This window comes from Prunus mume, linkage group LG3 (assembly GCF_029339155.1).
Source record: "Prunus mume cultivar Tortuosa linkage group LG3, ASM2933915v1, whole genome shotgun sequence".
NCBI lineage: Eukaryota > Viridiplantae > Streptophyta > Magnoliopsida > Rosales > Rosaceae > Prunus > Prunus mume.
Genome location: NC_142700.1, coordinates 28,583,409 through 28,600,638, shown reverse-complemented (window position 1 = coordinate 28,600,638; position 17,230 = coordinate 28,583,409). Strand labels below are relative to the sequence as shown.

At 36.9% G+C, this 17,230-nt stretch overlaps 1 protein-coding gene across 1 annotated transcript; it reads left to right on the top strand.

Annotated features, from left to right (window-relative positions):
* Window positions 1-13,918: 13,918 nt before the first annotated feature.
* On the top strand, window positions 13,919-16,757 carry LOC103326905 (G2/mitotic-specific cyclin S13-7). Its single transcript, XM_008229154.2, has 8 exons — window positions 13,919-14,192; window positions 14,684-14,823; window positions 14,945-15,118; window positions 15,203-15,328; window positions 15,423-15,671; window positions 15,767-15,934; window positions 16,050-16,231; window positions 16,340-16,757. Exons 1-8 carry the CDS (start codon window positions 14,147-14,149, stop codon window positions 16,479-16,481), a joined length of 1,227 nt encoding a protein of 408 aa, XP_008227376.2. The 5' UTR covers window positions 13,919-14,146; the 3' UTR covers window positions 16,482-16,757.
* Window positions 16,758-17,230: the final 473 nt, after the last annotated feature.

Below are 17,230 nucleotides of genomic sequence, written 5' to 3'. Positions count from 1 at the left end.
TTTTACGGTGTCACTTACAAGACTACTGCTGTTTTTAACCACTTACCACATCACAATTAAAAGTTTAACCCTCCGTTAAATAAGGAAAAATAATTCAGAATTTAGTTAAGAGTAGAAATTGACAATTGGCAATTTAAGAATGGAATTTATTAAATAACGCGTGGAAAAATTCATGAAAATTGGGACATCAAATTCCCGAGTTTAATTTCCACCAAAATATGTGTCATTTCAAAATTTCCATGGTGTTATTTACAAAACTCCGTCATTTACAAAATTCTACCTACTTATCCAAACACTATAAAATCTTCAATTGCTAGAAATTGAAATGATGGAATTCTAAATTCTGTCATTTTAGAATTCTATGTAATTTTCAATTGTTTCATCCAAACGAAAAATAATGGGTTTTAATGGATTCTATAAAATTAAATAAAACTTTGGGTGTTTTTAGTCCTAACTTTCAACAACTTTCCAAAAATCGATGTGTATTCAAGCAGTCATTATTTATGAGAGAAATACAAAAGTTGTGGATTTTGATAGTTATATAGTATATTTTAGGTTATAATAAATACATGTTTCTCCTTAGAGATTTTAGGTCATGACAAACCTTGGTCTTAACTTTCACGAAAAAAAAATTTGTTAGAAAAAAAAAATTTAATGGTCTAACAAAATTCCGTTACTATTTCAATCAAAAACAATTTTTTTTTTATTGTTATAAAAATAAGAAAAGAAAGGTAGCTGAGAAAATAATTGTACTTTATAGGTAATATAACTCTAAGTAGATACTCGGATAATGCATACCAATCTCTAAATGGATAGCCATATTAATAAATGTTGAGGCCCAAAAAGTCACAAGAAACTCAAAGACATTTAAAGCCCAATATACCATATAATGTTGGTCATGCATTAATCCAAGTTGTATTTTATAAATTAATTCATTAAATAAATATAAAAATAGTGTGCATGTCATGCCAAGCCAATAATGCATTTTTTTATATGTCAATCACCTACCAAGCTCACATGAACCCAATCATGTGGTTCACGGGGCTTCTACAAAGGATTATGGTGTGGAAAGTTACGGAGGTCCACAAGGCCCATGGAAGCTCTTTGATAATGGAGACTTTGGGCTATCTACTTGGGAGCACCAAAGTCCAAGTCCATTACTTAGAGTTATCCAATGTGTGTGAGCAAATAATATATTTTTCGAACACTTTCTTTTACCAATAGGAAATAGTCATTTTCCAATGCTTAGCTTTACCTGCTTGAAAAAAGAATGTCTTAATGCTATCTTTTACTTGTTGAAAATAGATTAGCTCCAACACTTCATTTTACCCATTGTAAACTAAAAAGAGCCTTTCACCTTCTATAAGTTGGGAGGCATTGCCCAAGCAAAACCAACTCCTTTTGGTTGCTGAAAGCCTTTCAGCAACCATGAGAACTCATATTCCTTCAGCTGCTGCAAGCATCCCAGCAACCATCACAGTCATTCCTTAGCCATCAACCTCCATCATTTGGCTGCTGCAAGCATCCCAACAACCATCGACCAACTCCTCTTGGTTGCTCAAGCACCCTAGAAACCATCAGACCACCTTCCTTCCTCCCTTCGGCTACTGTAAGCATTCCAATAGACATCTCAGCCATTCTTCAGCTATCACAACCATTTCTTCTACTTTCTTAGCCTTGAAATCCTCCATCTTCCCTATAAAGCTTCACCAAGCAAAACTCTAAACTTTTCCTTCCTCCTCATACCCTTCTAAGTTATAAACATCATAGCCTTCAAGCCTCAAGCTTTTCCTTCCATCATCCTTCTCTTGAAACTCTTAAATCTATATAGCCATGGCCACAAACAACAAGTTCTCAACACCCAAACTCAATCCTATCCACACCAAACCAAGCACATGCATTCTCATTTGCTAAACTTGCAGGCCTTTAGCTCCCACACTCCAAGCTCTCATGCCAAGCTCGTACAATCTCATTTCAACATCATCAAGTCATCTTCAACCATGTAAAAGCACAACCAAGCATTTGTCAAGTTGTTGGAAATCTACTTAAGACACTCATCCTTTATATATATATATATATATATCTCTCTCTCTCTCTCTCCTCCAAAAAGCTCCATAACAATTCTAAAACACCCATCCTCTCAAGCTAAGTTGAAACCATAGTCATTACCTTTTTGCTAAGAAAACGCATACATCACAAGCTCTTTGTCTAGCTGCTAAAAACACCAAAAATCTTAAGCCTTAATCCTTTCTTTATGCTCATTTTCTCTTAGCTCCCACGCCACAAGCCTCTCATGCCAAGCCTAGTGGAATCTTGATTCACCAAAAAGCAAACTCTCATGCCAAGCTTGTGCAACATCAATGCACCATCTCCAACTTTTCATCTAGCTTCCAGCAACATCAGCACAAAACACGTAGCCACTGGAAAAGAACAAAGTACTCCCCTGGGGCTTGCTTCTTCCTCAGGATGCTTTGGGCCTAATTCTCGCTAACTCAAAAAAAGGGGCAACGAAGGCTTGATTCACTACTCTACGGCGGTCCAAGAATCAACAAGCCTCGACGAGCCTTCCAACGGAAAGAGCCCCCAACTATACATAGAATTTTCCTCATTAAAACATAACTAGCAAAATTCATGTGGAGAAAAAAAATATATAATGAACGAGATAGGAAGACGAGTATATTATTGAGTTGTGACATATGTGCAACACTGCTCGTTAAAACCTAGCCAAGTAAAACTCAGTGGGACAAACCCTTGGACAAAGAGCAAATAGTACAATCTGAGATTTTTATTTTGGATAACATGCTCCCCTAATGCTGATGTTAGATATATGCCCTAGAAGCCAAAATAAAAATGGAATATTCAAAGGATATAATACAATATAATCAAATGGGCATGAATGTTGCTATAAGATACATAATGTACATAAAGTAACAAGTCCATAGATAAAGATATGAATGAAAAGCAATCTAAAGAAGTTAGATTCATGAGACCTTTCGATTGTAGTAATATCAAATCCTAAACTATTCCTGGTCATAGGATCTCTAATTGGACAAGGTAATCCGCAAAGACTGGTACGTCTACTTAATTGAGAGGATGACTAGTCTCAAGTCATTAGTGTAGAGACACTAAGACAGGTGTGTAGGTGCTCTATAGAGATGGAGTTCATTGAACACGATCAACTCAAGAATTCTTGTATAGAAATCTTACTCACAAGTGTCAAACAAAGAATTCCAAGTTATGATAATGCAAATTAGTCCTTAGACTTGAGACATCATAGTTGTCTTGTGTATGAGCTGTTTATTTTTAAGAATACTATACAGTCTCAAAAGGATGTGACTTAAAAGTGTTTAGTATGTGCACAGAGGCATGTGAATGTACAACAAGGAATCTCTACTCTTAATAAGAAGAGAAAATACTCTAAAGATATGATTCTTTGAATCTTGGCCAAAGTATAGGATGAGGATTGAAACAAGAACGTTTGCAATTACATCCAAGTGAATCATATAACCTAAAGATGTCATGTTAGGATTTGACACAAGTTAACCATATCCCAACAACATGACATAGAGTATTGTAATAGAGAATGACCCAAATGCATTGTAATCACAAAACTGACTAGGTTCTGAAAATGAATTCTATTTAGCTGGGTAGGCATGATATACTATTAGGTGTCGCTCATGGTTTGTGAAAGCCCTGTAAGGAATAATCACAATTAGCTTTCGCCAATAGGGAGAATTGTACAAAGGTATACAATTCACATTCGCTTTAGAAGTAATCATTCTTACCCACAGCCTCGCTAATTAGAACCTTGTAGTTTGTTTGTTATTTGCAAATGCTGATTTCTAATCATTCTGTTCCAACATAGTGCAATTTCAAGTATCCTTCACTTACGAATGTTTACAAAATCGTGGACCAATATTTCTTCATAGTCAAGCTCAGATCTTAATAACTAGTCAAGCTCAGATCTTAATAGCGAGTCAATAACTAAAACATAACATTCGGAAAAATCGGGTGCTGCTGGAAACAACAGCTGGCTGCTGGAAATGCTGCATTAGGCTGTGATATAATCAATGAATCTCTATTAAAACATAATTCAACATAAACTATCCATTTTACATGGTAAAAAGTCATTGCTTCTTCACATAACTCAAAATTTGATACTTTATCAAATGCCTATGAAAATTTCCAAATAGGAGAAGACAAGTAAAATTAATATGTGTCCAAATTTCATGCAAGAAGTAAACCAACCAAATTTCCATTTCAATTACCAGTGGACATAGTAAGAGCTTATCAATGGACATAAACAAGAAAAATAAAACAGGATCTAGAAAACGTCACCTGATCATTAGCCTTCATAACAGCCGGACTTTGTACAATAGAAACATAAATCATTCAATAGGTCCATGCATCCTATCAAATTCATCAAATAATGGGTCACTAAGATCTATTTGAGTTTATTCGTCATTGTTCGACGGTGATGTCCTGCATAAACACCAAACACAAGCACATAAAAAATTTAACTATTCAAATTTTAGGTGTTATTATAATTAGTTTTACCATCTTACGGTGTGTTCAAATTTCTTGGACATCATCTTATATCATGAACAGTGCGTCCACACTTCTTAACAGTGTCGAATCCCTCGCTTCATTGCCTTTTCCTTTGCTCCCGTTAGTTTCGAGCTTTCTTTGCACCTTACTCTTTTAGGGTCTTTCATATATTGTGTTTGAGAGCTAGACCCTCCAACTTCGTTATAACCTACTCCATCTTTTAATAACTTCAACTTCACCTGCAAACTATTTAGATTATATGACAGTAACTCACAACCTTCTTTAGACATTAAACAAGTCGGGGCATTGTACTCAGCTTTATTAAAAGACCAAGGTCCGCACAATCTTTAATTTCATTGTCATTTGCATCTGACACCAATCCAAATTTCCCAGTTTTCTTCCACCTGTTCAAAATATATTTATTGGGCATATATTCAATCTAGTCCATTCTGAACAATGTTAGGATGCGCTTGCAAATAATTCCAACAAATTCAAATCTTTTCCAACTACACGACGCTTGGTCAGAATATTTATCATATACGACTTTTGCCACTCTTGTTTCCCAATTTTTCCTTTCGCTCATATTAAAGACAACTTTAGAAGCATCCTTTGTTTTGAGCTGTAGGAAACATGTTGTATTTTGTATTAGTTCTTGCTCAAACTTTTGGAACATTGCCCTTGTGTACAAGGTAGCTATTTGTTTGTTCATTGGCATTGGTAGAGTACATTGAGGCATTTCAAATGCATTGATGTGGTCAGCAAGTAACTCTTTTTGACATTGATGGGAAAGTGCCCTCTCAAATCGTGTTATGAAACCCATAAATGAATTTCTTCTTGATATGTATTGCTTGAAGAAAGCATGAGAACCTTCCGCTCTTTGGCTACTTGACATTCCAACGGCAAAAACATGTTGTACGTAGGCTAGAACCCAAGATTCCCTTAAATCAAACACTGAACTTAGCCATGGATGGTCAATCAAACCAAATTTTGTAACCACAACATTCCACTTTACATCAAACTCATCCTTATTGTCAGTATCCCATATGTTTTTATGAAAATCACGCAAATACTCCTTATAAGTAGACTGTGGTAACTTAGCAGAGAACTTGTGATAGGACCCGACCCAAATTCCACTTTGGAATCTGAGCCGAACCATGTGCGTGTCCGACACCTGTTGAGTACCGGGCACAAATGACCAAATTGCCCATCTAACTAAACCAAAATTAACCTTAGGTTTGAATTCTGCCGAAAATTCAGTAGAGTCTCCTCTGTAAATTACTCATTTCTCAAAATATTTTCACCTGTACAAGAAACAATATATATACATATATCCCAACTGTTCAGCATGCATCAACATAAAATTTCTAGCAATCCAACATCATAACTAAATGGCCTCATGCCTTATTGATTCAAATAAATGTTCTGCCAACAGAAACTATTCCAAACTTCTGAAACAACATGAATACACTAATAAATTTCAAAATAATATAACTAAACAGCTTTTCCAATCCTTTGGTCTCGCGGCTGCACCTAGTAACTCTAGATTGCCTACGTACCCTTAACAAAGGATCAAGTCACACATAGTTCTTTCTTTTTTTATGCTGCACTTATGTATCTCGTCAATTGTTATTGTCCATTGTGATTTCAAGTCAATCCAAGTTCTCATGTTAGCGATATGCTCAATAACATTCACATGCTATACTCGTACAGAAATCGAACAGGCATATTTATATTTATATAATATTTCACACATTTACATAAATCATTAAATCAGTTAAAGCTTTGAAAAGTCAATATTCCACTTCCACCTAGGTGTATCCATTATATAACCGTGAATTCCTTAATTTCCGTCAATTCCCATAGTATACTATCAATTCCTTAATTTTCGTCAATTCCCACAGTATACCATCAATTCCTCGTGTTACAATTTGTGACACGTCCTCGTAGGTCTCGATAACACAAAGTCGACCCAAGCCGCAATCTTCACAGGATTCAAAGGACATTTAATCAACCTATCCGCATGGTCCGGATAACCCTATAACCGAAGGCAACCATTTATTCCGAAGGCAACATAGGTACCTATGGTGGTTTAAAAACGTTTCTTCGAAAATCATAAAAACTATTTCTCATCCCTCCTTAAATTCTGTTGCCACTATCCTTCCTACTTTCCAAGCCATGCTCAACTTAAATATAAACAAAATATAATAAAAATTTATTTGAAATCAAACAATCATGCTTGGAAAGTAAAATTCATAATAACTCATTCAAGATCAAATAATAAAACTTTAATTGCATAAAATCTTGTATAAAACGAAAGTCCACTCACTGGACTTCCTCTAATTCATAAATCAATTTATGTATTACTGTTTTAGATTTATATATAAATATATAAATATATAAATATATAAATATAATAATAAAAATGAAAATGAAAATAAAAATAAAACAAACAACCGCTGAAAATACTTTTAACCTTTCCTTCGAAACTGATGTCGATAACAACTGCTTAACTGAAACATATATTTTCCTCTTTTACTTATAAAACAAACTCATTGCTTAAGAAATTAATGGTGAACTGTATAAAATCTTTAAAATTTAGAAAACTCTCCATCTGGACGTACCCCCCTATCCATATTCCGTCAATTCCAATTACATTCCGTCAATTCCAATAATATTCCGGCAATTCCAATAACATTCCGTCAATTCCAATATTATTCCGGCAATTCCAATAACATTCCGTCAATTCCAAAATTATTTCACAATTCCATCCTCACATGCCTCGGAAACACAAAGTTAACCGAACCGTATTCCTCGCAAGCCTTAGGGGACCATTAGTCAGCTGAGCCGCATTCCTCATGAACTCGGGAACATGTAATTAGCCCCAGAACGCATATCCTCACACCACATGATTCAGGCATCCCCGAAACTTGTGAGGCATGTCATAAATGACAAATCTGTTTCAAGGACAACATGGGGGGTACTCTTGAGGAGGGTTTGAAAACTGTAGTATGAAAACTCATCATAAATTTTCTAAAGATCCGAAATAATTCAAATAGAATTCAATACTTGTTTTCACATGAATTCCATAACATATCGGATCCCACAATTAAAATATTATACTTCCATACATAACCCAATACTATCCAATCCATATACTATATTTATACTTATAATAATATCATTTAATGAAAAGTAATAACCTTTAAAGAAAATCTCATAACTTCAATTATCAATATGATATCCAAGAATTTCAATATAACACTATAAAAAGATTCCGTAATCTCAACATAATCAGAATAACTCGACTACCGAACAAGACTCATTCACAGGGTAGTTTTATATACTTCTCAAAAGGTAAAAACATCATTATTTTGGAAGACTCACAACAATTCAACGAGGGTCTAGGCTAAACTTGCAATTCATGTCAACTAGGCCGCATTAGGTCCAATGATACTCTGACAATTCCTCCTGATTCAGAAGTTCTTATAGGTTCAACAAGATTTAGGATTGTTGAGGCCCAAAAAATCCATGGATTGGGCCCGAGCAATTATCAGCCCAATACAATATTCCATAAGGGAAAAGAAAAAAAGGGTCTATCCATGCGAGTTATAATCTACATGCCACGCTAAATAAACAAATTATCTTGCATGCTATGATTCGCGACAAAATATGAACCATTGTGTGTAATATACTCATGCTAAAATTAAAACAATCCTTCCCCTAAGGGCGACCCCCATAAGGTAAAATATGCCGAGCAACATGCCATGCCGTTATCTCGCACAACCACGCAACGAGCCTAGGTGGGCCCAAGCCACTCAAAAAAACCCGGGGCTTGCTTGAGTGGGTTGTGGCATGGATGGTGATAAATCAACATGAGACCCATTGATGGACCGAGAAATGGAAGGTCTCGGGTTGCTTGGGAGCCTCGAGACTCAAGCCCATTTTCACAACTTAGGCCCAATACATGTGGTGTAAGCACAAGAGCTTAGAAATAGTAGCCCATAATTACAATATTTATATATACCAAAATAAAGCCCAAGCTAAGAAGCCCAATGTTTAGTAAAAACCCTTTTCAACCCCTGCTCAACTACTTAGCTAGTTGGTTAAATCACCTTAGCCCATATAAAATCCTAAAATTTAGCCCACAACACAAACCTCAGCTTTTGGAGAGAACAGAGGACACGTGAGGAAAGGATGGCGACTAGGCAAAGTACTGAAACCTCCCAAGCTCGAGACATCCAAAGATACCGATGATATACCATTTCTCAAATGTCAAAGCATCCTTACCAATGCATCTTTCACTAATCCTTTCTTTTGTCAAATTTGGTAAATAAAACGGAGGAAATAAAAGAAGAAATAACAAAATAAAACAAACCAATAAAGCTCCCCGGATGCACATGTAAAGGAGGATGTTGAGCCCCAAATCCCAATTCATGAAAATAGATGAAGCAATCTTTGCCAAGAAGGGGAAGTCAGAGAAGGGGAGGAGAAGGGAAGAAAAACTTAGCCAAAGTAAGTAAAAGCCATTAGGGTTTCTTGAAAATGGTGATTTCAGCTATAAATTGAGCCTTCCCCTACCCAACAAAACAACCCACAACTGCAGAGAGCAAGCTTTTCTCTCTATCTTGCAAAACTCACTCGTGCTCATCTTCTTCTCCAATTTGTTCTTCCAGCTGGAAGAACGCCTTTCTTTTTTTCTTTCTCTAGTCAAAATTCCTCACAAAACACCTCATTCCTTACTTAAACACTTTCATTTCTCATAAACCAAGCCTAATCTCTCTCTTAGTGCTAAACCCATGTTGATTTTGCTCCCCATGCCTCATGCCAGAAGCTCATGCTAGCTAGAAAGACCATCCTCACTCGTCTAAGCATGCCAAAACTACCTGCAAGTCACCATTATTCTCGTTGGTGAAGATTATCTGGGACAAAATATCTCCTAAGGTTTTGCTGCCCTTTTGAGGTATTTTGGGGCTTAATTTTCGAACCTAAACAAAAATATTTACGGTTATGCAATCTCCTCGTAACTCCTTTTGCAACAAGCCCACCCATTTGTTCTTTGGAAGGAAAAAGCCCTACAAGGATATCGATCAAGTCAACTTTGGTAAACGAATCGAAAATATTCTAGGATCGTCTTTTTCGCGATCAAACGATCATACGGGTTATCGTTAAATGCAAACTTTAAGTTATTGAATCGAAACATCCGAGCTCCGATTCACGATCCACGAAATCCTACACGATTCTAAGAATGCATAGATCAACATATATTAAATTGGAGTCGATCCAACAGCTTGAATATATCGAACCCAGATAACGCCTAATATGTGATATCCGTTTGACGATCAAACAATAACCAAATTCATATATGAGCATACCATCGTGCTCGGGACGGCGTGATGGTTATTTTATGACTCTAAGACAAGCCACCATGTGGCCCACGAGTCGCCCCAAGCGCCGACAGCACATGGGTGTCCAAATCAAATTCTGGCTATAAGAAAAACTCCAAACCGCAGGCCAAGACTCAGCACCTTGAGTGGAGCAACTTTTGTTCTTGGACCTACCCAAAAGTGGCTGGAATTGGAGGTCAAAACCGCAGATTTTCAATCGCTTATTTAACTACCAAAACACAGAAATTTCTCTTAAATATCACAACCAGCGGCTAGAACACCTTGAGAAGATGAGAAAGCATACCTGGATTGCAAAATTTGGCCGTCGAAAACACCTGAACAAGCTTTCAAAAATCAAAAACTGTCCAAAAACAGCCGGATTTCTTCAATTTTCGGCCAGCACTAGTGATTCCAATGGCTGAGGTTGGTCGGGATGGGAAGAGGGAAGTGGCTCGGTTCTTTTGGGACCGGTGCCACCCAAAACGGTGGAGTGTGGCGGTGATGGCAATGTAAGAACTGTCGCTGTTTCAAAGGGGAGGGGCTACTGTGCAAACCAGAGAGTGAGAGAGAGAGAAAGAGAGGGAGAGAAATTCTGGTTTTAAAAACCAGTTTCAAAGAATTACAATTTTTCCCCTACTTGAATTTTGATCGTATCTCTCTCGTTACAACTCGGATTTGAGCCCACTACGTGTCTACGGACTCATCTTGATGTGCTCTATGCAACAGTACAACCAAATCCCCAAATTCCATCCCGAATAAAAAGTCAATATTTTAAACCATTAAAATATTTCAGGGTAAAATTTTCTTTTAATTGAATAAATTAATAATTAAATCAATTTAGGTTCGGGTTGTTACAACTTGGGTAAAATGAAATGTAGTGGGGAAGGTTATTGAAATCGCTCCAGCCATCGCCGCATCTTGATCTGTAATGATCATTTTAGGTTCACCACATTGGCATGACTTTCTTAAACTCCTCAAACATCCAGATTAACGACTCGGTTGTTTCCTTACTCAAAAATGCGCATGCTAAGACAATTGTCTAACCATGGTTATTAACCCCCAACATTGGCGCAAATGTCAAGTCATATTGATTCGTGTTGAATGTGGTATCAAATGCAACAACATCTCCTTAAAACCCGTACGCCCGTCTAGAGGTTGCATTTGCCCAAAAACATCGACTAAACCTGTCATTGGCATCTCCCTCAATCTTGAAATAAAAAGGCTGTTTTTTTGTTTAGCCATAAAATACTCATAGTTCAACATCATGGTTCCTCAGCTTCACACTCACACTATATTCAAGATTGTAAATATCATTTCTGATAAAACCAATTTTATCCATTCCTCCAGATTGCACCTCGAAAATACTTACATTCTTATGAGTGAGGATATTAACTGAACCGTTTTGTGAGTACTTTTATAGAATGTGAAATACGACAGTGTGATCTCAAAAAAATGCACTCTTTCTGAGGGTATCATCGTATGATTGTTCCCACTACAACAAGAGAGATGGTACACTTCTTGTGCCCATTTATTTTCACAACCACAACCTTAGCCTTGCAATCACCTCTACTTATCCCCGTTGTCTTTTTCTCAGCTAAGTTTTATCTTTCTTATATGCACCTTGTTTGCAACATACCAATTCTTTCCTCATCATCTCTGTATTGCCTTTTTCCTTAAAGTTGGAATGATGTCGAAGCCAACCAAGAATGCATATCTATTGTAGAAATCATAAACGAGGTCAAGTGAGTTGAACTCCATCCCAAACTGTTGGTGTTTTCCTCATTTCTTACTTTAGGTATGTAAACCGTCTCATTAGCTATTACACAATCATCACTCTCCTCTGAGCCCCCACAAATTTTACTCACATATTATTAAATTGCTTCTATATTACTACATAGCAAACATTAATTCATTAATCAAATATTATTGCGTTGCAAACATGAGTGCATAGCAGTGCATTCCAATTACACAAAACATTGGCTAAATTGATAGAAAAGGCGCAAAGCCCAACTTGTTGGATTCCGATTACACAAAACACAAAACACAAGAAAAATTTAATAACAGTTACATCATCTCTTATGAAATAATCTGGAAAAAGAAGAAGTTAGAACCAACATATTCAATTAAGAACACAAATGCAATTCAAACCAGCAACTATAAAATTTCACCCAATATCCTTTCCAAATGCTTACTCTTAATGCGCATTAAGCCTAACTTTAGAATCTTTTACTGAAGCCGTTAAATTTCAGAATTTCCCACTCCTACCAAAATCAATCAACTAAATATATTAAATATTTGTAAAGAAATGACGCAATATTTGTAAAGAAATGACGAATTTCCCAACCCCACCAAAAATAGACCAAACCCAAGAAAATCAATCCAGCAACAACAAAATTACCTCCAAAAGTTAGTCAGCTTGAGAGATTGTGGTGGACATTAGAGAAGACTCTTTGGTGGTGGAGATGGAATGGAGCAAGTCTACTTTTTGGATCTTTGTAATTGTGCGTTTGCGTTATGTTGGAAGAGAGAGGAGTGAGGTTCTGAGTTTTTCAGAGAAAGGGAAACATATTGAATTGAAGTCCGGTTCTAACGCATCGAATGAGTAATTTCAAACAGGTTCTAACAATACACTTTGTTTTGAAATTGAAGACTCTGGATTGAAAGGCTGATAAGAATAGAGCCAGTCTAGGGTTTTTGGATCTTTGTAATAGTGGGTTTGTGTTAGATTGGAAGAGAGAGGAGTGAGGTTTTGAGTTTTTCAGTGAGAGGGAAACATCTTGAACTGAAGTTGGGTTCTAACGCATCCAACGAGTAATTTCAACACAGTTCTAACAATGCACCCTATTTTGAAAACTAACCGTCTAATTTAATATGATGGCTCTTAGATACCCCGCATAGACACCCCTTATAACTTACCCCTGCATTTATTTATGGGCATAAGCATGTTTGCCTTAGTAGGCCTTTGTCGTCAAGTCCTACCAATCTCATGATTTTATTCATATGTGATCATGGATAGAAATTGGGAAAACATGTTTCTTGATTATAGTTCCACTTCCCCAAGTTTTGTTTAGGGTGCTAGTGGATTAATTTCTTATTCCCATAGTCTTCTTGCTTTATCTTGAGGGCCCATTTGGTTCAAGGTTTAGGAGATTGGGAATAAGTTTCAAATTGCATTCCCATATTTGGTAGTGCACTCTTAGAAATACAATTATGAACTCATGGGTATGGACTTCCCATGTAGGGGGAAAGTTTATAACCTTGGCTCACCTTGGGAAACTTTTTCCCTCACTTGGGAAAGCATTTAAGGCAAATTTTTTGGACTAATTTACCCATGCTATTTTATTTTATTTTGAGTCAAAGATAGACCAATGTTATTATTTTAAAATACTACTTTTGACCATTTAAAAAACTCTTCATATTAATAACTTTTAATAATAATAAATCCAGGGGTTGGAAAACTGATCAACTTTTCATTCCTAATATTGCATAAATAAAACATGGAAACGGGAGAAAAGGACATTCCTAATCCTCATTCCCTAGCGTTCCCAAACGTGGGAATGGACATTCTTCATTACCATCTCGTGGGATTATACATGGGAAGTTTATTCCCAAAAAGTTCAATCCACGAACCAAATGGGCCTGAGTTTTTTTGTGCAATCTTTGGGCTTTTTCGTGCTCTTTCTTTATACACTCATAAAAGAATACCCATCTTCAGTTTCTTTTGGGCTATATTTGGGCTCTCTTCATGTCATGGGCTTTGCTCCTTCTTTGTGTAAAGGAAAACCCACCCAGCCGCTGGAGGAAGTCCGCTCCACCACCAACGGCTAGAAAATTCCAAACTCAAAACAGCAGGAACTCACAAATCCATAAGGGGATCATACCCGTTAGATCTCGCACCAATCCAACGGCTATAATTTGATGAGAATTAGACCGTTGGAAGTAAAGTCGGTTCCGCAGCTTCAAAAAGAATCATCACAACCACAATCTGACAAAAACTTCAGAAAATCCCAAATTCCTGAGAAAGAGAAAGCGACAATCGAAAGGAATTTTAGAGAGAGAGAGAAAGAGGGGCTGAACTGAAGAAAGTGGCGACCATTAACGTCGAGGAAGAAAGAGAGACGCGCAACAGCCGTCTCCAGGTGTTCTTGTCGTCGTTCTTTTCGAGTCTAGGAGGAGTTTTTGGCAGTAACGGTCAAGAAAATCAAGATCTTGAAATGGCTTCCAGAGCCGTTGTTGTTGTGCCTCACCAACTACAAAGAGGTACCAATGTGCTTGGTTTAAGTTCTTCTTTGATTGGTTCTTTTGGGCATCTTTGTTTGCTTTGATAGAGAAACAGAGATCCGTTCATTATTGTTTTCTGTGGGTCTTACTGATCAAGTTCCAATTTTTGAAATGTTTTTTTCCTTTTTTGAGATTTTTGTTCATATGTCGCTATACTAAAATCTTTTATTCAATTCCTTGTGCGGTTTTCGAAAACTTTCTGTTGGCTATTTCCATCCACCTCATGATTATTTTTCTTTTATATTTTTTTCATAAACAACAATTTTGTGAGTTGTCTTTTCCATTTTATGTTCTGACCTCGTAAGTAAGCGTTGGTAATTTTTGGTCCATCTCATGGGAGCTAGCATTGAATTTGTGTTATCTTTTCTATTGTGTCCTAACAAATGGCTGATCCATTCGTTTGAACTTTTGTTTGATGCGGTCTGTTTGCCCATTTCAATGTGAAAACTGAGAGTTTAATGGTATTTTAGAGGAAGGCAAGCAGAAGAAGGTAGCAGCAGAGGGGAAAAATAGGCAAGTTCTTCAAGACATTAGTAACCTAGTAGTAACTGCCCCTGCTGCCCAAGGGAAGATCCTTGCTAAGCTTCCTGCCCCATCAGAGAAGAATAAGGTACCAATCCAATCCAAATTTTTTTCAATTTATTTTACTTTTATTTTTCTTCTTCTTCTCAATGAAGTCTTAGAATTTACTATCTCACTTTATCACAATGTTTGGCTATTGTAATTTGCAGAAACCGGTCATAGAAGTAATTAATGGGGGGCTGACGGCTGGAAAATCCGGTGCTGCAAAGAAGGCTGTGGCGGCTGCAAATGAGAAGAGTGCTGTTAGTGGAAGGAGATCTAGAGGAGGAGCCTCAAAGAAGAATGCCAGGGCCTTTACATCAATTCTCAGTGCCCGAAGCAAAGTAAATTTCTTTTTTGGTGGCTCAATTTTTGTTACTTTTTGCTCTGCATTGTTGTATTGTCCACTGAGTTTGCTTTTCTCACAGGCTGCTTGTGGACTCACTAGTAAGCCAAAGGATCCAAAAGTGGACATTGATGCAGCTGATGCCGATAATGAGTTGGCAGTAGTTGAATATTTGGATGAAATCTACCAGTTTTACAAGCTCACAGAAGTATTGACTTGTAACTCTACACTCATTCTCTCTCTTTCTGTCTCTCTGTCACTTTCTCATATTGGATTGTTATGCTTCCTTCTGATGGATGCAGGATGAGAATTGTGTGCACGAGTACATGGCTTTACAGCCAGAAATAAATGCCAAGATGAGATCAATCCTTGTAGATTGGTTGATAGAAGTTCATCACAAATTTGAACTCATGCCAGAAACCCTCTATCTTACCATAAACCTTGTCGATCGATTCCTTTCGGTTAAAGTTGTACCAAGGAGGGAGCTTCAGTTAGTTGGCATCAGCTCAATGCTTCTTGCAAGCAAATATGAAGAAATTTGGGCACCAGAGGTAGCAACTGTTGTTTGTTTGTGTATCTTGCATGTGGGTTTTCTCTTTTGGTTTTTTGAATATTAATCTTGGGTTTTGGTTGTTAAAATGGGCAGGTCAACGACTTTGTCTGCATTTCAGACAATGCTTATGGTAAAGAAAAGGTGTTAGTGATGGAGAAAGCAATCTTGGGAAAGCTGGGATGGTGCCTAACAGTTCCCACAACTTATGTCTTCCTGGTGCGCTATATCAAAGCATCATCTGCTTCATCTGATGACGAGTTGGTATGTGATTTTGAGGTTCATGGATATTCAAGTCCATGGTGAAAACCTGTATTTAACAATTTGATTTGTTTGAATTTTTTTTAATTTTTTGTTTGTTGGTGATAATAAAATGTAGATGGAGAATATGGTGTATTTTCTGGCTGAACTGGGTCTGATGGACTATTCTGCTACGATTCTCTACTGCCCTTCAATGATGGCTGCTTCGGCTGTTTATGTTGCTCGATGCACCCTTGACAGGACCCCTTTCTGGACTGAGACTCTCAAGCATCATACTGGCTATTCTGAAGATGAGCTGATGTGAGCCTTTCACAATTTACAGCTCATAAATTTTTGTACTTACTAATTATTGTGACATTTAGTTGATCTTTTTTATTTTCCTTTGTACTTTGGATTCTACTGGAACAGGGACTGCGCAAAGCTGTTGCACACTTTTCATTCTGCGGCTGCAGAGAGTAAGCTCAAGGCAGTCTATAACAAGTTCTGCAGCCCGCAGCATGGTGCCGTGGCTCTTCTTTCACCGCCCGGTGGTAACCTTTCCGCCAAATAAACAACCATGATACTATTGTATTCTGATAGGCCATGATTAACTGCTCCTCTAGTTAGAAGTATGGGAATGGAAGATCATTTTGCTGTTATGATCCGCAGCTGTTGGCTGCTATTGTTGTTACAGGCTTACAGCCCAGCATTCTTTCTTTGTAATATTTTATATATTCCTTTAAATGCTAATGCCACCAAGTTCTTGGTCTGGTCCTTTCTCACCCTGTGTATGTCAATGGATTTGTATGAAGTTGATGTTTATCTTCACCTTAACCAATTGCTTCAGCTTCATGTGTCTCCATACTTCAAAGGAAAGCATAAATATGCAATTAAACGTCCATAATTTAATACATTTCTCATCTCATTCCTTTTAGCATAAGTTTTGCACCTTGAAAATACTTGAAAGAAAGAATTATGTCTCAAGTATTTTCAAGTAACTGTCCCATTATCCAATTTTGCTAGTTAAAATTTTGTAGTTTTTTAACTCCTAAACCACCATGCCCTATTTCATTTTTGTTTTCAACAAGAATTCCAAGCTAAAATGTATCTGGTCCACAGAGAAAGCTACGTACCTAGAAAGAATTCCTATACCTATACATTTGTGAGAAATTTCCAACAAAGCAGATAATATTTCTTGGAACTGACGTTCTGAACCTTCAGAGCTAATTCTATCAGAAAAAACATATAGGGTGAAATTAATTAGACATGTCCTGAAATTAACGAGTGTCTTGTTTTGTTTTCAAATAAAATGCATGAGAT